Here is a 22,176-nt window from a genome sequence, read left to right as displayed (position 1 = left end):
CACAAGAAGAAACAGAAAATATGAATAGGCCTACATCTATCAAAGAAATAGAATCAATATTTAACCTTTGAAATAAAAAGCACCAGGCCCAGATAGACTAACTTGTGAATTCTATCAAACATTCAAGAAAGAAATCATAACAATTCTGTATAATCTATTCAGAAGAGAAAAACTAAGGGAATACTTCCTAACTCGTACTATGAAATCAGCACCACACTAAAACCAAAACCAGACTGAGACATTATAAGATAACTACAGAATAATATTTTCTATTCTCAAGAACATAGAGAAAAAAACTTCATGAAACATTAGCAAATCAAATCTAAAAATGGGAAGAAATTACATACCACAACAAAGAAGAACTTATCACAGGTATGCAAAGCTGTTTCACATACATCAATTAATGTAATCCATCACATCAACAGGCTCAAAAAGAAAACTTGAATGATCATATCAACAGATGCAGAAAAATCATTTGAAAAAAATCCAACCTCCATTCAATATAAAACTCTCAGTAAACTGGAAATTAAAATGAAACGTCTGCAACTTGATAAATACTACAATAAACCTAAAACTAAAACTATATCATTTTTACTGGTACATTATAGTTATAAATAATGATGGGGTTTGTTCTATATTCACAAATGCATAAATATAACAACATAATTTGGCCAATATCACTTCATCGTAACATTGTACTTAATGCTGAGAACTAGGATCTTTCCTACTAAGATCAGGCACAAGGCAAGGATGCCTCTCTCACTAATACTTTTCAATAGCATAATAGATGTCTTAGCCAATGCAATAAGACAATAAATGGAAATAAAATGCAAACTGATTGGGAAGGAAGAAATAAAATCATTTTTTGTTTGCAAATGAAATGATTTTCTATGTAGACAATCCAAAAGAATAAACAACAACAAATCCAGGAACTAATAAGCAATTATATCAAGGTTACAGAATAAAAGGCTAATATACAAAAGTGAATACTTTCTTATGTACTAGGATTGAACAAGTAGACACAGACTTCACAAAAAATGAGCTAAAATGGAGCTCAAATGGGCTTAAATGTAACAATTAACTCCATAAAACTCCCAGAAGACAATGTAGAAGAAAATCTAGATGACCTTGGGTTTGATGATAAATTTTTAGGATCTAAAATGTTATGAGCCATGAATAAGGAACTGATAAACTAGGTATCATGAAAATTAAAATTTTTACTCTACAAATAGACAATGCCAAGGAAATGAAAATGTCAGTCACATAAATGAAGAAACCATGTGCAAAATAAAAACATCTGATAAAAACTATTATTCAAAATGCACAAAGATTTCTTGCTGTGGTTTAGATCTTGAGTGTTTCCCAAAGGTGAAATCCACAGCTTAGTCCCCAGCCTGTGGCACTATTTGAAGGTGGTAGAACCTTCAGGATGTGGAGCCTAGTGAAAGGAAGGTAATTGGGAGCATGTCCTTGAAGGGGCTGTTGGGAACCCAACTCCTTTCTCTCTTGTTTTCTGGCAGCCATGAGGTGAACAGGCCCACTCTGTCACATACTCCCATCATGATGGTCCTGTGCCAGAGCATCAGGGTCAAATGACCAAGGATTGCAAGCTCGGAAAGCATGAGCCAAAATAAACCTTTCCTCCTTTTGAATTAGTTATCTTGAGCATTTTCTTATGAGTGACAAAAAGATAAGTAACACAATTCTTAAAACTCAATAATAAAAAAAATCCTATTTTAAATATGATACAAAGAACTTAACAGATATTTCATCAAAGAAGATATACTGATAGCAGATAAATACATGTAAAGATGCTAAACATCATATGCTCTTAAGGGATTGTGAATTAAATGAACAAGGAGATACCATAACTCACCATTAGAATGACCAAATTTCAAAACAACTGAAACAGCGAGTTTCTTTAAAAACTATCTATAGCCTTTCCGTGCAATACAGCAATTATACTCTTTTTTCTTCTCTTTTCTTTTTTTTTTATTTGTTCATTTTAGATATACATGACATTAGAGTATATTTTTGACATATTATACATTCAAAGAGTATAACTTATTCTAATTAGGATCCCATTCTTGTAATTGTACATGATGTGGAATTTTACTGGTGGTGTATTCATATATGAACATAGGAAAGTTATGTCCGATTCATTCTACTGTCTTTCCTATTCCTATGCCCCTCCCTTCCTATACCCCCTTATACTCTTGAATATTTATCTAACTGAACTGAAAACTATGTTCTTGCAAATAGCTACACATGAATGTTTATAGTACCATTATTCATAATCATCAAAACCTAGAAGCAAACATAATGTCCAGTAGGATTTTTTTAAGCCTGTGGTACAAGCATGCAATGAAATATTTATTATTCATCAATAAAAGGAAATGAACTATCAAAACATGAAAACACAAGGAGGAAATTCAAATGCATATTACTGAAGAAAAGAAGGCAAAGTGAAAAGGGTTTATACCTTTTCCAACTTTATGACATTCCAAATATATGACATTCTGGAAAAGACCAATCTATGGAAACAGCAAAAATTTAGTGAACACCAGAAGTTAGAATTGAAGGAGCGATAAATAGGCATGGCACAAAGGACTTTTGGGACAGTGAAAATACTCTGTATGATGCTTACATGGTGACTACATGTCATTACACATTTGTCCAAATCCTAAGAATGTACAACACTAAAAGTGAACCACAGTGTAAACTATGGACTTTAAATAATAGTGATGACATCTAAATGTCATTGTAGCTTAGGAATTTTAGCAAATGCACTGGTAGGGGATGTTGATATTGAGGCAGCTATGAATGTGTGAAAGCAGGGGTTTGGAGGGAAATCTCTAGATGTTTCTTTCAAATTTTGGGGGAGCCAAAAAAAAAAGTTTAAGAAAATGCAATCATTTTTGTCTCACTTGCTGCTCTGGGGGAAAAGAAAATAGTGTTAGGTGAAAATGGTTCTCATGAGTTTGGGTATTTCCTAAAGATATCATATCATGTCTAGTCTACGCCTTCTGTCCCAAGATTAGTTAAGAGGGAATGTGCTACCTTGTTACTTCTCATGCATCTTGCATATTTTAATGATATTAAATTTGTGTGGATTTATGTGGCTCAGTATGTTATTTTTTTGTCAAGAGGAGTACTTCTCACTTTAAGTCTTTGGTGATAAAGTCCTACCTTAAAGGATCTTCGAGGATCCTTGCCCAGTTACCCTCTCCTATTCCCCAGATCAGAGAGGGCTAGCCTCACTCTTTGACTGAGTGGTCTCCATGTCCATTCCCACATTCAAGTTCATGCACTTGAAATTCTGCTCTCTTGCAGGATAAAGGAGAACAGATCTTGGATGCGGTATGATGAGTTGGCTCTGGTGGTCCAGAATTGCCACAGATGGGATATTGGCCTTTGGTTTAAAACAAAGATTAAGCAGAGCCCCATCTATCACTCTCCTGAGTCCACTAAATACCAGACCCCTATAAAGACAGCAGTCATCAGTTAAACAAATGAACCATTAAGTTGAGAACAGATGTGTGAAAACAGCCACCCTCTCCTGATTTACTGACCCTCAGTAGACATTAGTTTGGCAATTGACTTTATCTGTAACAAACAGCTTGGCCTGCTGCTTAGAAGACTTGGTTTCCTTTAACACTTTGAGTTACATCCCACACGTACACCTCCCATGAAGGGACTCTGGGGCTAAGCAGGTGACTTTCATGATGAACTAGGATGAACTGTTTTTCCTTCTTAACTCTTACTTGCACAAGGTTGATAAGCCATCATGTCAACCACGTTGTCAGTCTCATTGGGCTGGAATGAAATTTGGAGGCTTGTAGTCACAACCTATCTTCGTGTAGTGGTAGATTTATTTGAAGGTGGACCTGTTTCTCTGATGGGCTTTGATAAGACACAGTTTTGTTAATACAACAGGCAACTCTGTCTACAGGAGGATGCATGGTATAAATAAATCCTCAAGGTCCCCTCCAGCATTTGAAGGGGTGGTGGTTCAAAGATAAAATTATTAGAGATTTTAAAATTATTATGATGTTCAGCAACCATTAAAAGCACTGCTCATTCATTAAGTAAAAACCAGAATATTTTGTTTGCTTTTCATTTTTCCTTTACCTTTTTAAATCTCATTTTTTATTCTGCATGTCCAGGTTTAAAATTCCTTTTGATGGGTGTATAACCCAGGTTGTGAAATGAGCATCAGGGAAATAAACAGAGATGGGCATGGAGTGGGGAGCCGATTCAATACTTATATTTGGGCCCTGGCCACGTGTTCCAGTGCTAACCATCAGTTCTCAAGGGTTGGGCCACATATGACTATAACTGCCTGCAGTTGCAAGAAACAGAAACAACTTGACCTTGAGGTGTTTTATTATTATTATTATTATTATTATTATTATTATTATTATTATTATTTGAACTTTGTAGTTACACTTAGTGGTTGGGTTCATCCTGACAAACTCATATGTGGGTGAAATTTGATTTCAATACTTGGTCCCTCTTTTCCCTCCCTCTTTCCTACTCCTCCTCCCTCCTTCCTACTCCTTCCTCTGCTCTACTAGACTTCCTTTTGCTCATCTATTTATTTGTATTTGATTGGTTCTTTGACCTGGGTTTTGAAGAAGGAAGAGGAAGAAGAAGAGGAGGGCATGGAGAGGAAAAGAAAGGTGGCAGTAATAGTAATAGTCACGGAGGTCATCACTGTAATGGTTTGATAGGGAGAGAAGTAAGGAACCTAGAGAGCACATATCATGGAACTCAAGGGCAGGGACATATCTAGGTATCTAAAGGAGACTGAATCTGGAACCAAAGGAACCCTGGTGTGCTCTCCCCGGGCTTCCTCATTCCTTCTGTATTCTGTCCCAGAACCCCTTCCTGCAGACTCGCTTTCCAGAGACTCAGTCCACATGCTGGGAGATGACTATATTACAGTCCCAGTTGACTACAGCTCCTTTTAATTTGAGAATAGTCTGGACCAAAGTCAAACTTTTTTAACAATTCCAGTTTTTCCTAAGAGAGCATCTGATTGGTTCTGCTTGGAACAGTCGTCTGATGAAGTTCAATCAATTGGCCAGGAATTATAGGGTACAGAGTTCCCCTTTATCCTGTTTCAGTGACCTGCACTCAACTGCCATCCAAAAATATTAACTAGAAAATTCCAGAAATAATTTATAAGTTTTAAATAACTCTTATTATGAAATATTATTAGAACTGTTCTATTTTATTTATCATTATTGTTATTAATCTCTTTCTGTGTCTAACTTATAAATTCAACTGTATGGTAGTTAAGAATGTATATGCAAAAGTATGATATATACAGGGTTTGGTATAAACCTGTTACCTCTGCTGCATCAGGTATCCACTAAACGTTTCAGAACATATCTCCCAAAGATAAGGGGGACTAATACATCAAAGTGGTTACCAGAAGCCCACCCCTATAGCTGAAGGGGAAAGTCAAGTGGCCTGGAAGAGACTCCATAAAGTGTTTTCTAGAACCCATCACTGTCCACATAATACAAAGGTTTATCTCTGGGTATTACCAACCAAAGTTGTTGGATTTGTTTGTTTTTCCTGCTTTGATTTGGTTTGAATCAATAATATCATTGAAATTTTTACTAAAAATCCATAGTTTTTCCTTCATTCAAAGCAGCACATCATACGCTTTTTTTTTCTTTTTTCTTTTTTCTTTTCTTTTTTTTTTTTTTTTGGTAAGCAGTTTTTGGAGTGCCAAAGAGAAAATGGATATGGAAGGTTTATCTAGATGTACACCAAAGAGCTCTATCTTTACACCATCCCAGGGAAAGAAATAAATCTATATTATATTTTCTTTACTTAAAGGAAAAAAGATGGTTTGAATTATACCTAAGACAATCATTTTAGAGGCTGAGACTGGAGGATCATGTGAGTTCAAAGCCAGCCTCAGCAACAGTGAGGCACTAAGCAACTCAGTGAGACCCTGTCTCTAAATAAAATACAAAATACTGCTTGGAATGTGACTCAGTGGTTGAGTGCCCCTGAGTTCAATCCCTGGTACCAAAAAGAAAAAGAAAATAATTTTAGGTGCTGAAGAGTGTATCATAAATGTTTTTTTTTTTTTTTTTTTTTTTTTTTGCTTTTAACCTGCAAACTTCAAAATATTCTTCCCTCAAATTATACCTAGGACCTTTCTAATTGTATTTGTGGTTTCATCTAAACAGAACCTCAAAGCTCATGAGAAAGGCTGACTCAGCTGAGGGCTGTGTGTGCCCTTTCTGCCCCCAAGACCTTATTCTAGATGGAGCAGAGAGCAATGGCCAGAAATCCTTATGTTCCAGAAGCTACCCACATGGGGCTCTTGAAGGCCAGGCTGCCCCAAGTAGTTGGTATTAGAATCCCTTCTGGAGACTCACCTTTCTCTGAAATAGCTTCGATTTCCTAATCTTTCCTTCCTGAGAGATGTTAATAGCCTTTGTTTTGCCCCATTTCCCTCTAGGCTTGAGGCAGGTATGAATGCTGATGTGGTGTGTCACACTCTGGAATTTTGTAAGCAGAACACTGGCCAACCGCTGTGCCATCTCTACCCGCTTTCCAGGGTAAGTGGGCTCCACCCTGAATGTTGTCTACAGTGACATTAAAGCCCTTTGAAAATGTCATCAAGGATGCTCAACTTCACTTACTCTGAGGTTTGGGGACAGGAAAGTCAAGATGACATTTTCAATTACTCCATGTGAAATAATATTCACTAGTTTCAACCTAGACCCCTCCTCTCAGGCTACAAAGAATGTCTTTGCTATCTAGCTATTGTGGACAGTAATATTGAGCTGGACTGGCAGCAGGAAGGAGAGTTAATCAACCAAGGAAAACAAGTTTAAATCCACTTCTCTACCACTTAAAAACCAAGCAAGTCACTCTTAAAGAGTGACCAGCTCATCCCAGGTTGCCCAGGACTTTCCTAGGATCAGCAATGAAAGTCCCACATCCTGGGAAAACTTACACAGTTGGTCACCCTAGTCAGAGCTTTGTTGTCCTCACTCATAAAATGTGTAAAAGAAAATACCTCCCTCCTAGATTTATCATGGGAAGTAAGTGAGCTAGAACATAAAATGCTTAGCACACTGCCTGCTATATAAAAAGGTGTTAATAAAAATGATAGCTAATGGGATTATTATAAATATCATTATTATTCAGAGAAAGCTGTTCAGAACACCCTGCGTGCATTATATCATTTCGAGCAACTTTTAATTGGATTGCAGTCAAAGACAAGGCTGTAAATGTTGACACAATTCCCTCCCCACACTCCAGATGAAAGTATAATATCAAATCCTATTAGACCTCACAATATGATTTTCACAAACTTCCTATAAGAAAAATTTCTTGATTTCTTTTCCCAGCATTGTGATTCCTCTGTTTCTATTTTAATTATAAATTTTTTTATTCACATTGAAATTAGAAGTCAATTCTAATTCTTTGCAGCCTAACCAATGCACATGATTTTGCTGACTGACAGCATTAAATATCATAAGCCTCTCTCCCTGAGCAAGAAGAAAGGATTCAAATGCCTGGAGTATGTGTGTATTTCATGCTTCATCCATTATTGACTACCAATTAAATTTCCCCTAATTCCACCTGAGAAGCTGTGGACTCTACTAGTTTCTAACAGAGTTAGATAATTTTAATTTTTTTTAAATTTTTAAATTTTTTACAAGGTGGCCTGTACAGTTCTTTTTAATTCTAATCCATTATATATGAAAGCAGAATGCATTTCAATTCATATTACACATATAGTGCACAATTTTTATGTCTCTAGTTGTACACAAAGTAGAGCCATACCATTTATGTTTTCATACATGTACTTAGAGTAATGATGTTCATCTCATTTCACCGTCTTTCCTACCCCCATGCCTCCTCCCTTTCCCTCCCTCCCCTTTGCCCTATCTAATTTCCTCCCATGCTCCCCAGCCATCCCAATTATGCATCAGCATCCACATATCAGAGAAAACATTCAGCATTTGGTTTTTTTGTGCTTGGCTTACCTCACTTAGAATAATATTCTCCAACTCCATTCATTTGCCTGCAAATGTCATGATTTTATTCTTCTAATCCCGAGTCATATTCCATTGTGTATATATACCACAGTTTATTTATCCATTCATCTACTGAAGGGCATCTAGGTCGGTTCCACAATTTTGCTATTGTGAATTGTGCTGCTATAAACCTTGATGTAGCTGCATCCTTGTAGTATGCTGCTTTTAAGTCTTTAATAAAACCATATTATGTGTTCAATGGCATGCGAGTATTGTATTCTAATAATCACCATTTGATATCACAAGGAGGAAGTGTTTCCTTGTGTAGGAAGGTCAGTGATCTGGGCTTCTGTGATTTTCATAAATAATGCCATGTTATAATCACATTAAATCCCAGCCACATACATACAAAATGCTCACCTTTAAAACTCTCACAGTTAAAATAGCATTCTTTATTTTAAATTTTTAAATTTTTCTCTGGAGTTTATATCCCACCTTTCATTTCCTGGACTTCCCAGTACAATCCCCAACTCAGGAACATCTCAACCATCCTCTTTGGGAGGGAGCTGAAGGATTTCACCTGAAAACACTCATTTTCTGCCCCAGCTGGGTGCCAGTGCTGCTGGTGGGCCTTCGCCTGCCTCCTCGGCAACTCCCCTTACTTCCTCTGGGGATTGCTCTGGACTTTCCTCCTCTTCTTAAATCCCCCTGAGCAGCCTCCATTTCTACAGATGATCCAGACAAGAGGAACAGTCAGAGTGAACCTGAACAGCTTCTCTCTCCTCTGCCTCTGTGTTTCCTTCAATAGCAATAACTGGCATGTCCTGAGCACTCTGGGCACCAGATGCTGGGCAGAGGTTCATGCTTCATCTTGCTTAGTCCCTCATTCAACCCTAGGGTATTCAAATCAGTATAACTCCGTTTGCAGTTGAGAAAATTGAGAGTTGAGGAGTTTATGCAATTTGATGAAAGTTACTCCCTTAGGAAAGAACAGAACTGGCATCCTGTCACTCTGCTCAGAGAGTTTGGCTGGGGTCTTATCACTGAGTCAGTGTTTTAGAAACTCCTTTGGGCATTTCTTCAAGACAATGAACTGAAATCCCCCTATCAGAAATGACCAATATTAAAATGTTTATTATTCTCCTTTTAATTTTTAAACAGATTACATTGCATTCAAGATTGTTTTGAGCATATATAGTTTTGTGCCCTGCTTTTCCTCCTTAATGTTACATTTTGAACACATATTTTTAAATGGTACCTAGTAAACCCTTTTTTTCCATTTCTATGGCATATAGATCACTTCTACAAAACACATATGAATTACCTACCCACTAAATTGCAGATAAACATACAGGTACAGATATAAATCATCTCCAGCCCACCACAAGGCTTCCCAGTCAATGCCCCAAAGTGGCTACTCTTCTGAAATCTCTCCATAGATTAGTTCATTGATATAAAATTCTATTCTCAAACTTCATGTAAATAGAATTACACAGTATAAATGGTTCCCAACTTAAGGTGGTTTGACTTAGGATTTTTCAACTTTACAATGGTGCAAAATCTATGCACATTCAGCAGAAGTCACATTTTGAATTTTCCATAACTCTTAGTATGAGGTTGCAACCTTCTCTGAGATGCTGAGTAGCAACAGGGAGCCATAGTTCCCAGAGGGGAGACATACTACAGGAATTTCCTCTGTAATAGGCTGCATTGCCAGTGTTTGGGGATATTGTGTTTTCACATCCCATCATGTCTACAAACACCCATCTGTGTGTACATGAGATGCTCAACACTTCATAATAAAGTAGGCTTTGTGTTTGATGATTTTTGCCCAGCTGTATGCTAATGTAAATGTTCTGAGCCTGTCCAGGTAGGCTGGGCTAAGCTATGATGTTTGATAGGTTAGGTGCAGTAAATGCATTTACAAGCTCATCTCAACTGTCACCTTCTCCATAAAATAATTCTTAACTCTCCCAATAAAATGTTAAATCTCCTGTCAACTATTTTCATAAAATGACTTTTTCAGTATTTACAGTACACAAATACTCTTCTAAATGCTTTCTATTTATTAATCCATTTAATCTCATGAGGTAGATATTGTCCATATTTTGTAAATGAGGAAAACGAGGTTCAGAAATGCAAAGGTCTAGAATTACATAGATTTCCTTATTGGGATGTAAGCATTGGGAAGAGAGAGAAGGAGATGAAGGTTGGGAAGAGGGGAAAAAATCATCAGGCCAGCATTACAAAGTCCACTGAGATGGTTTTGTGTTACCTACCTTGGAGGAATTATTTTTACCAGTCTTCCCCTCGTTTGCACACAGAACATTGACTGATGCTGGTATGTGCACCTGCATGTGTACATGTTTGTACCAAAGCATGATTCTCACAACACAGTTCACAAATTGAAATTGAACGCAGCTCCTTCATGTGTACCCTGTGACTCCTTAAGCCTGTCTTCTTGGGATCCTAGTGTCACAAGGTAAAAGCCCAAGTTGGTTCAGGAGCCTCCTGGAGCCTTCTGGGCTCTATTCAGGAATCTCCTAACCCTGAGATTCCCAGGCAGACCTTGAAACTGTGAATACATTCCCTTCCTAAATGGATGTGCTGGAGAGAATGCTGTGTTTATGAGCATCTCCCAGGCACCCTCAAGACTGACTTCACACCACTCTGATCCACATTAAAGGAGAATCATGTTTAGAATGTATGCTCTGCATGGAGATAGATTCTTCTCATTTCTCCAGGGCCTCCAACCCAGTTAAACTTCTGGGAGGGAGAACAGCTGTCTTTGGAAAGCCACCAGACCATAAAGCAGCTTTTCCCACGGTGAATCCAGTATCTATAGAACCCAACTCTCTGGTGCTGAGTGTGTAGGAGTGTATGTATACACAGGAACTTTGTATTTCCCTGGAATCCAAACTCCCTAGAAGCTGACATAAATGAGCTTGGGAATGAGTGAGTTTTTTACCCTTATTATGAGAAAATGACATGTGACAAATTCTTTTTCAACTGGGAAATAAGCTGACCCCAGGAATTTACTTTTATTTTTTAAACATCAGGCGTCAAAGCATCTCTTTTAATATAAGGTCTCAGGTAGCAAAGCTTAAGGGGGAAAAAAATCACAGAGGACAGGAAATTGAACATTTCTAAGATTCATTAATCACTAAATTTCATTCAGTTTGAGGGACCGTCCCTTTGTGTTCATAACTGTGTGCCTAGTAGCCCTGTGAGCTCATAATGTGTCTTCAGATAATATCATCGAGTCTTCCCCAAACTCTGGTTTCCTTAATAAGCTTTTTAAAAAGTTTGCAGTAATTTTGTATTTACATAAAAGTCCCAAGGATACAGCAGAGAACACCCTTCACATAAGTTCAGTTTTGCTCATGTGACCGTCTTCGCATTGCCTATTAAAAACCAACACTACTGTTTTGTATCTATTACTAGCAACTAAACTCCAGACTTGATTAAGATGTCACCAGTTTTTCCACCAATGTCCTCTTGCTGTTCCAGGATCTACACACAGCATTTAGTTGTCTTGTCTCCATAGTGGTCTCTGGTTCTCCATCTGTCCTTACTTTTCATGACTTTGACAGTTTTGAGGAATACTGAATTAAGTACATTTGTGAATTGTTTCTCAAGTTGGGACTTGTTTGATGTTTGTATCTTGATTAGATAATGGAGTTTTGGGAAGAACACCCCAGATAGGCAGTGTCCTTCTCATCACTGCCTATTAGAGGTACACAATGCCACATGACATCACTGGTGAGATCAAACTTCATCCCGTGGTTAAGATGCTACTTGCAGGGTTCCCCACCATAAAGTTACTATTTTTCTCATTTCTTGTATTCTGATTCCTAGAAGTGAGTCTCTAAATCCAGCCCACACCTAGGGAGGCCATGGAGGATGCCCACCTCCTGGATATTATTTGGAATTCTATAAAGAAGTCTCTTTGTTTCTTTCATAACATTTAGTTATTTAGTGAATCATTTATTTATGTTAGTATGGGCTCAGGCATATGTATTTTATGCTCTGAGTTATAATCTAAATCTATGTGATTTACTTTGTTGCTCAAATTTTTTCCAGTTTTTCTACCACTGGGAGCTTTTCAGGTAGATTCTTTTGTCCCTCTGATGTGCCTGCATCTTTTTTGAAGGACTTCCTTCCTTTCTGGTATGAGCAGATGATCCAAGCTCATTTTGGTTTGTCATATATTTTGTTCCCCCAGCTCTAGTGTAAACCATTTCTCCAAAGAACTTGGTTCCTTTCGTGGAGACTGGTTTTTAGAAACCAAGATGTAGGCTGGAGTGCTCATTGCTGCTGGGGTGTCATTGCTCCTGGTCCTTCTTAGTGGACAGCTAAGTAAAGTGTGTATGTACACAACTCACATGTACACATGTATCTGTAGTTGTCTCTGTGTCTATTCATTTCAGTGTGTGTGTGTGTGTGTGTGTGTGTATGTATGTACATGAGTTCATACTGAATTCTCCAATTTCAATCCAGTCCCACAGGGTCAAACCTTTTTTTATCGGTATTCATCATCAAACATAGTTTACAGTTGAGAACTAGGGTCCTGATACAAACCTCGTAACTGGTGAGTAGAAACAGAACTCAACCCTGGGCCTTGCGCTCCAGATCTCTTCACATCAGCACCACCTGGTTTATAGAGCATAGTTTATAGAACACATTTGGAATAGCCACTTCTCAGAGCCAGTGGGAAGTAAAGGCAGCTTTGGTTTTAGAGATTTGATGAAACAGCCTGAAAAGCTTAATTTCCAACAGTCTTGCACAAGTGTTCCAACTTTCTCAGTACCAATTAAACCAGGTATTCTTTCATTCACTTAGTTATGCCTCAAGGAACTTTTTTTTTCCTTTGAGTGTCTACCAAGTGCCAACCCACAGCCAGGTTGTCCACATAAATTATCCCGTTACAGGTCTGCAGAACAGATATGACAGCCTGTTGTATAAACAGGCCTACTAATAAATACCTAGAGAATGGAAAGGCTTCCCTTAAGTCCCATAGTCTCTACAAAAATAATTATTTTCCTTTTTCCAGCCAGCAAATATTTATGTAGAATGAATTATGTAGAACAGTATTCTAACAACGGTGGTGAGCAAAATCAATGCAAATAGTGATTCTACTGGAAAGGCAGGCTTAGAAACAAAGGATGACAAAGAAACAAGTGTGCTAAAGGAGGCTCCAGGAGAAACAGGAACCCCCGCAGAAGAAGGCTGAGCTCTCTCAGGGAGAAGAGGAGTGGCGGTGACTAAGCCATCCCAAGTATCTTCAAGAGAGAGTAAGAGCTGGCCCAGCACGTTAGTCCCGCCTCCTCAGCACTGTGCCTGGGACCTTTGCCTAGAACCCCTCCGGCTGTTGGTTTGGCCAACACCTTCCCCTCCTCCAGGTCTCTGCTGAAGTGTGTCCATTTTGCCCAGGCCTTCTCTGACTGACTTGTCTGAAGAAGGCCTCCTTCCCATCTCCTCACAGCTCCTTGTTTCTTTCATAACATTTGAGCCCAGAGACTTCATCTTTCTTACTCTGTCATTTCCTGGGGCTGGTACATAGTAGGTGCCTTGTAGGATTTGTTGAATGAGAGATCCGATGTGAAGGGCACTGCCGAACATGCTTGCTTTAACTCTTCCCTTGAGAGATGCATGTTTAGCTTATTTTATAGTGTGCAGCCGTTTTCAGCCTAAGTCTAAAAGCTATTGTCAACAAGCTGACAAGTATTGTCCCTTCTCCTGTGACTTGCCTTCTCTTTGTCATCTGGTAACCTCCCAGACAACCCCCAAAATCATATCTCTACTTACTCCCTCGTGTCATTCTTTTCTCCAACCATTCCTTGATTTCTACACCTTTCCTGGTGAATTCACGAACGTGAATTATTTTACTAGGTTTCTAGTCTCTCCTTTAAGGACATTAATGCCCCCTAAATGTCAAATGCTGGTCTGTGAGATTGTAAGGCTGGGACTATACCTTCCTAACTGTCTGTTCCCACTACTTGGTCTAGGGGATGGAACTCTAAAGATGCCCTATAAGTGTGTATTTAATAAATGTGCTTATATTGGAACCCAGTGTTACCCATAAAATAAGGACAGTAATGTCTTCATAATACTCCTTATTTTTTCATTTTTTTCCCAAAACTTGTTTGTGTCTTGTGATGGCTTGAATATGAGCTGTTCCCCTAAAAGCTCATGTGTGAGCAATGCACAAATGTTCAAATGTGAAATGATTAGATTATGAGAGCTGTCCATCATCAGTAGATTCATTCATCTCATGGGCTATGGGTGGTAACTGTAGGAAAGCAGGGCATGATGTGAAGAAGTAGGTCACTGGGAGTGTAGAGAATTAGATCTTGTCCCTGGCTCTGCGCTACCGTATTCTCTCTCTCTCTCTCTCTCTCTCTCTCTCTCTCTCTCTCTCTCTCTCTCTCTCTCTCTCTCTCTCTCTCCCTAGATGCCACTGAACATCCTTGCTCCACAGTATCCTTCTGCCATGATGTTCTGCCTCACTCAGGCCCAGAACAAAGGGGTCAGCTGACCAAGGACTGAACCTCTGAAACTCTAAGCCCAAAACCAATCTTTCCTCCTCTAAGTGATTCTTGTCAAGTATTTTGTCCACAGCAATAAAAAGCTGCATGATATCTGTCTATACTCCTAGCGCATCTTCTTCATCTTTTTCACAGACTCAAACTGGGCCTGAAAATGTTTTGCTCTATCTATCTAGACGTAGACCTTTGCTGCTTATCTTTCCGAAGAATCATCTCATCATCAGCATCCATTCTGTCCTTTTCGATCCTCCTTTCTGACCAAGGACATAGCCATTCCCCAGAAATATATCTGCTAGTTACGTCCCCTGTTGAAGCAGCTCGTGGTGCAGTAGGAGCCCTGCACTTGAATGGGAACTTTCTGGAGGCATATTCTCAGAGTCTCCCTAGTTCTTGGGATCCAGTAGGTATTCAATAAATGATAATTAAAGAAATGAATCAATGAATGAAAGTAATATGAAATTGGCAAGAGGATTGGGGTTTAGGATTGAAGTCTAATAGGCTTTTCTATTTAAAACCAATGTTCTCTAGTAACCAGCTATTGTTCTTCTTAATAAAAATATTCTCAGTAAATAGATATTCTTAATAAAAATATTCTCAGGTCCCAAGTTTCATCGCATCCCACCCCACCCCACACATCTCTGTGTGTGTGTGTGTGTGTGTGTGTGTGTGTGTGGCAGGGTATGAGTGCTGGAATAAATTTCTTTAACCCATATCTCTTTTCTAGGATTCAAATCTCTGAAATCTGCTTTTGTCCTCTCAGCCCTGTAATTATGACTTGCCTTTGTTGTGACAGGCATACAAAAAAAAATCAAAATGAATAAGTGCCCTCAGTTTAGCAGAAAGTCTACGTCAAAGAAAGGAAATTACTTCCTCTGTCATCATCATCTATTACTTTGGAGCCTCCATGATTTCTGTTATGCACAATTTTAGCAAAATAGTAGCCCAGAACCCAAATTAGACAGAAAAATTAAGCTTCTCTGCCCCCATCTGATTGTCTGGTCAACCTCCCCAGCTTGTGTGTGCCCCACCCCTGTCGTCCACCTTAACTAGGGTGAGTGTGTGAGTAATGTTTCCTCAGACCTCTGGGCTTTGAAGAATACAAATTATTAAATAAGAAAGAAGCCATTTGTGTGGTCACCAGAGCTTTGAGCTAAGAAAATTTCCTTCTTGAATGATGGCTGATTTCAAGTACGATTTTATAAGCCATTGGAAAATCAAACATTGTTTCCAAAGAGACCATATATCTGAGAAAGAATAACCTACAGCTTTGGAATATTATTCTAGAAGAGTTAATAAAGCTTTCCAAATTGCCCCAGTTAATTAAACCCATGGCTGTGCCCGAAAGATGACCAGAAATGGAACTCAATCAGAAGGGTCTTGAGTGAAACTGACAGGCATTTTAGACAAGAACAGTCTTTCTTTCATTCTTGTAATGTACATTTACTAAGCTGTTCTAGTATGGTAGAGATACATTAGGGTCTGGAAAGTAAAAGGCAGTGACAACCATCATGAAGTGCAACTAAGTACTTGGCGTACATATATCATCTAAAATCCTCCTCCGCAATTGTAAGGTTATTCCATTATCCTAATTTTACAGATGAGAAAAAAAAATTCAAGCAAATTGTTGGTTGTGGAGCTGTTTAATTGACAATGTTTTTGTTAAAGTTCCTCTTTAAGCATCTGAGGAAATCATGAACAATTAAACAAATGACAGAGGAATGTAGCCATTTAGATATAGAAAATCAGCTTAAAATGAGACAGAATATGGTGTCAAGAAATAAATCCTAATGTGTTTGAGATTATTGTTTTGTATTAAAATAGCATTTCAAATCAGTGGTAAAACACTGGATTATTCAAATACATAGGACTAAAGGCTAAACATTTGGGGGAAATTTCTAAGCTAGATGTTTAGTCTTTATGTCAAAATTATTTAAAGATTGAATCAGAAAGAACACAATCATAGACAAAGAAAAAACTGAGCAATTTTATAATTTGTAATCCAAATATCACAAAGGTAAATATTAATACATCTGACTGGTAAAAACCTGCTCTGCCCACAAAGCCAAAAGTCAAATGACAAACTAGGAAAATGTTCTTGTAAGATGCCACATGAGGAATTATTTTCTCTATGATTTAAAGAGCTCTCAATGTTGAAAATGGGAAAAAAATGAGCAAAGACCACAAACCCAATTGGCTTATAATAAAGGAAGATTAAATGACCAAAAATTTAGGGGTAAATGCTCACCTTTTCTTATAATTAAAAAAGTGAAAATGAAAACTAGATTTCTTCTACCTCCTATGTATTTGGCCTCCACAAAACTCTTTGATGGTCATCAGACAATAAATTATCACAGAAACAGAGAAGCTTTAAATACCAGAGACCACTGTATTAAATTAGTCCCTGAATATTTGAACATTTAAAATGCTAACAGAACTGAAGACAGCATTAAAACGCTTTGGACTTAGGGTCTACTCTTTGGTCTTTTTCCCAAGCATTTGAAATGATCTTGTAGAGAACCTAATCTGTACTTGCTTTTGTTAAAGTTCATATTTGTAATTTTGGATATCTACTTAGACTTTTTTAAAAAATTTTTTGTTTTAATTAGTTACACATGACAGTACAATGATCTTGACATATCATACATTTGAATCATATGGGATGTAATTTCTCATTTTTCTGGGTGTACAGGTTGCGGAATCACATTGGTCATGCAGTCACATATATATATACACAATAATAATAATGTCTATTTCATTCTACTATCTTTCCTATCCCCCATCCCCTCCCCTCCCCTCCCATCACTTCTCTCTACCTAATCTAAGGTAACATTATTCTTTTTTTTCTCACATCCTCATACATATATTTTATATAACAATGAGGGGCTCCTACCACCTTCCATACAATTCCCCTTCTCCCTCCCTTTCGCTCCCACGTCTCTTCCCTATCTAGAGGTAATCTTCTTCCCATGCTCTTCCTCCCTACCCAATTTTGAGTCACCCCCCTTATATCAGAGAAGACATTCGGCATTTGTTTTTTTTTGGGGGGGGGATTGGCTAACTTCACTTAGCATAATCTGCTCTAATGCCATCCATTTCCCTGCGAATGCCATGATCTTGTTATTTTTTAGTGCTGAGTATTATTCCACTGTGTATATATGCCACATTTTTTTTATCCATTCACCCATTGAAGGGCATCTAGGTTGGCTCCACAGTCTAGCTATTGTGAATTGTGCTGCTATAAACATTGATGTCCCTTAGTATACTGTTTTTAGGTCCTTTGGATATAGACTGAGAAGAGGAATAGCTGGGTCAAATGGTGGTTCCATTCCCAGCTTTCCAAGGAATCTCCATACTTATTTCCAAATTGGGTGCACCAATTTGCAGTCCCACCAGCAATGTATGAGTGTGCCTTTTTCCCTGCAACCTCGCCAGCACTTGTTGTTGTTTGACTTCATAATGGCTGCCATTCTGACTGGAGTGAGATGGTATCTTAGGGTGGTTTTGATTTGCATTTCTCTGATTGCTAGAGATGATGAGCCTTTTTTAGTGTATTTGTTGATTGATTGTATATCCTCTCCTGAGAAGTGTCTTTTCAGGTCCTTGGCCCAATTATTGATTGGATTATTTGTTTTTTTGGTGTTTTGCTTTTTGAGTTCTTTATATACACTAGAGATTAGAGCTCTATCTGATGTGTAAGGGGTAAAAACTTGTTCCCAGGATGTAGGCTCCCTACTTAGACTTTCTTATCTACTAAGACTCTTGGTATCTACTTAGATTTGCAAACTATTTATTTGGGGGCCACTAAACTCACGGAGATGGCAAGACTCTTCAAAGGACAGCAATAATAATGCAAATCTTAAGTTACCCTTAACTTCTGATAAGTAGAAGAAAACAATTTGTTCCAAGGAAGATGTATATATGATGTTCAAGATACAAAAATGTTTCTTGCCTGCCTTTGAGAAGTTCAGGAAATGACATCTCTCTCTTGGGAATGTACTTAATATTTCCCTTAGTTCAAGAAAAGCTAATGACCTTAATGAATTTGAACAGTTCTAGAAGATCCTTTGAACTTTAATGTTTTAATCACTGGTCTCCCGACATTCACTCTTGACCCTCCTCTTCACCTAATTAATAATCTACCTCAGAGCTGAGCTTAGAAGTCATCTCCTCCATGTTTCCCTGATGCCCCAATTTATACCAGACTCTCCAATATTCTCTGTTCTTGTCACTCCTCCATTCTAGCACTTTTTATAATTGCATTTAAAAAATCACAAAATTATTATTTAATGTCTGGGCCTTTCATTAGGATGTAAATTCCATGAGAGCACAGATAGTCTGTTATTCCTCAAACTCAGTGCTATTCTCTGCACTTCTCCAAAGTCCAGCACAGTTCACTGCATATATTAATAGCGCAATAATTATTTGATGAAGGAATACATGGTAGAAATAAGAACAGTGCCCTCACCCGCCCACACACAAAGAAGTCCATATCCTAACACCCAGAGCCTGTGAGTAAGTTACTTTATGTGGCAAAAGGAAATTTCGGGGTGTGATTTAATTTAAAATCTTTAGATGGAGAGATTATCTTGGGCTAACTATGTGAGTTGCATGTAATCACAAGAGTCTTTATAAGAGGCGTATATTAGGATCAGAGTGAGAGAAGAAAATGTGACAATAGAGGCAGAAGTCCAAGTGACCAAGCCATCAGCCAGGAAGTATGCACAATCACTAAAATCTGGAAGAGATGAAGGAAAGGTTCTTCCTTGGAACCTTAACAGAAGGACCCCATCCTGCCAACACCTTAGTTTTAGCCCTAGATTTCTAACCTCCACAACTGCAAAAGTGTAAATTTTTATTGTCTTAAGCCACAAAGATGGTGGTCATTTGTTATAGCAATTAATACAGATTAACTAATACAAATAAATTTCTTTACTATAACATTGGGCAAGATTTATCTAACAACCTGAAAGCAAAGAGAAAAATGGTAAAAAAATTAAAATACCATGTTACAAAACAATTGACCTTACAACAACCTCATGACTGAAACATACCCACTATCTGACTAACTCAATTATTTGCAAGAAATCATCTGTCTAAAGAACAGAACAACATCTTATTTGTAGGACAACACCATGGAGTCCAGTACTGGAGAGATCATTTGTGAGGCCAGATTTTAAGGAAGAGGGAGTCAAGTGGAATAAAGGCAGCAGTTGTGAGGCTTTGAAAGTTCTCTTAAGAGCCCATGTCTTGGCTTCTTATCTATAGAGTGGGGTCAAGAATTGTTACTCCTTTGTTTGATATTTTGACTGTAATATTTGCTCATATCCTGTTTGTGATATTGTACTACAGTTTTATAAGATGTTACTATTGAGGTAAACCGGATAAAGGACACATAGGAATTCTCTATGCCATTTCTTATAACTGCATATGAACTTATACTTATTTTGACAATCAAATAAAATGTTTAAAGAAATGTACTGTGAATACCAAATAAAATATATTTTCTGGCAAAATATGAATAAAAAATTGTTACTCCATACTTTGTAGAGTTAGGATAAAGTTTGGAGAAATTGGTTGCCATATTGGTCATTTGAAGTATAAAATTTCCATGGCAAAATGATATGGTGGTGGTGGTGATAGTGGTAATATCAGTGAATATTAATGGCAGAAAAAGGAGCTTAGGCCAGGCCCAGTGGCACATGCCTGTAATCCCAGCTACTCTGGAGGCTGAGGCAGGAAATGGGAAGTTCAAGCCAGTTTCAGCAGGTTAGTGAAGCCCTAAGCAACCTAGCAAGACCTGTCTGAATATAAAAAATTAAACGGGCTGGGGCTGTGGCTCAGTGGTTGAACTCTCCTTGGTTTGATCCCCAGTACCAAAAAAAAAAAAATTGTTCTGAAAAAAAAAAAATAAAAAGGAGTAGGGTCTTTATGGTGCTATTTAGAATAATATTTTTTAAAAAGGTGTAGCCTGGTAAAAAAGAATACTGCATAACATGATTAAATGTATTGGTGATATGAATAGCTATACAATGCAGAATTAGCCTAGAAAAAGGAAAGAAGAAAATGCAGCTAATGCTAAAATATGTGTGAAGAAGAAAGATTCAACAATAAAAGGGAATGCATTTAAAAGGAGTGGCTCTTTTATTCCTTTTACTTTTACTATGTTTTTTTCATTCCCAAAGAAGAAAAGGCATAAACTTGACTTCATTTTCTTCCTTTGACTTAAAGTCAGTAATGGCCATCAGAGCTGGAAAGTGTCAGAACATGAAAACCAAATTGGGCTTTGATACGGCTAAATCCTAGATATTGGAAAACAGTCACTGTAAAATACAGTGGAACACAGATATAGCAGCACAATTCACAGTAGCTAAACTGTGGAACCAACCTAGATGCCCTTCAATAGATGAATGGATAAAAAAAATGTGGCATATGCACACATTGGAATATTACTCAGCAATAAAAGAGAATAAAATCATGGCATTTGCAGGTAAATGAGTGGAGTTAGAGAAGATAATGCTAAATGAAGTTAGCCAATCCCAAAAAACAAATGCCGAATGTTTTCTCTGATATAAGGACACTGATTCATAGTGGGGTAGGGAAGGGGAGTATGAGAGAAATAGACAAACTCTAGATAGGGAGAGGGGTGGAGGGGAAGGGAGAGGGCAGGGGGTTAGAAATGATGCTGGAATGTGATGGACATTATTATCCAAAGTACATGTATGAAGACACAAATTGGTATAAATATACTTTGTATACAACCAGAGATATGAAAAATTGTGCTCTATTCGTGTAATGAGAATTGTAATGCATCCTGCTGTCATATATAAATAAAAAATTAATTAAGAACCTAAAAGAGAAATAGGCCCTCAAATTCCACCCGAAGGCCAGACAAGTCAATGCTTGATAGAAACTCAAAAGCAGTGGACCTTCTAGCCTTTGTCTTTCTACTTAAATATAAATCATCTCAAAGCACTTTTCTGTTGGCTTTTCTGATCTGCCTGACTTAGTCCAGTTTGGACAGCTGTAACAGAGTATCTGGGTGCCTTGTAAATTTATTTCTCATAGTTCTGGAGGCTGGAAGTACAAGTTCAAAGTGTCGGCATTGTCAAGGACTGGTGAGGGTGCCCTTCTTGGTTGCAGGCTGCCAACTTCTCACAGTGTCCTCACATAAAGTGGAGATGGCTAGCCATCAGGCTTCTTATAGGAGCACAAATCCCAGCAGGAGAGCTCCACCTATGTGGCTTAATCACTTCCCAAAGGTCCCACCTCCAAATGACATCACACTGGGACTAGGGTTTCAACATTCAAATTTGTGGAGGACATGAACAATGAATCCCTTGCACTGTCTTATGTGGTTAATTGCTTACTGTCCCCTGTGGGACAGTAAAGCACTCAGAGATAGAATCTTCCAAATCTTGCACCACTTCTAAAATCAACTTGTATCACTTTGTTTGAAGGTAAGGATCAACCTATCCTCATAAAGATCCAGAATAAATGAGTGATCGTCCCCACCCTGATTCATACATGCTCTTTGATGATTAAAAAAAAAAAATGAAAGAAAGAAAAAAAAGAAAGAAAACCTACCCATCTGAAATCATCATTTCAATTCC

At 37.9% G+C, this 22,176-nt stretch overlaps 1 protein-coding gene across 2 annotated transcripts in view; it reads left to right on the top strand.

Moving 5' to 3' along the window:
• The window catches only part of Aoah (acyloxyacyl hydrolase), a 203,312-nt gene that overhangs the window by 57,224 nt on the left and 123,912 nt on the right, over positions 1-22,176 (top strand). For both annotated transcript variants that reach the window (XM_076864004.2, XM_076864014.2), the window contains one exon: positions 6,488-6,587. In XM_076864004.2, coding sequence (XP_076720119.1) covers positions 6,488-6,587 — 100 coding nt within the window. The remainder of the gene's footprint in view (positions 1-6,487; positions 6,588-22,176) is intronic.

Source organism: Callospermophilus lateralis, chromosome 1 (assembly GCF_048772815.1).
Source record: "Callospermophilus lateralis isolate mCalLat2 chromosome 1, mCalLat2.hap1, whole genome shotgun sequence".
Taxonomy (NCBI): domain Eukaryota; kingdom Metazoa; phylum Chordata; class Mammalia; order Rodentia; family Sciuridae; genus Callospermophilus; species Callospermophilus lateralis.
The sequence above is the reverse complement of the archived record's forward strand: the minus strand, read 5'-3'. Positions and strand labels throughout refer to the sequence as shown.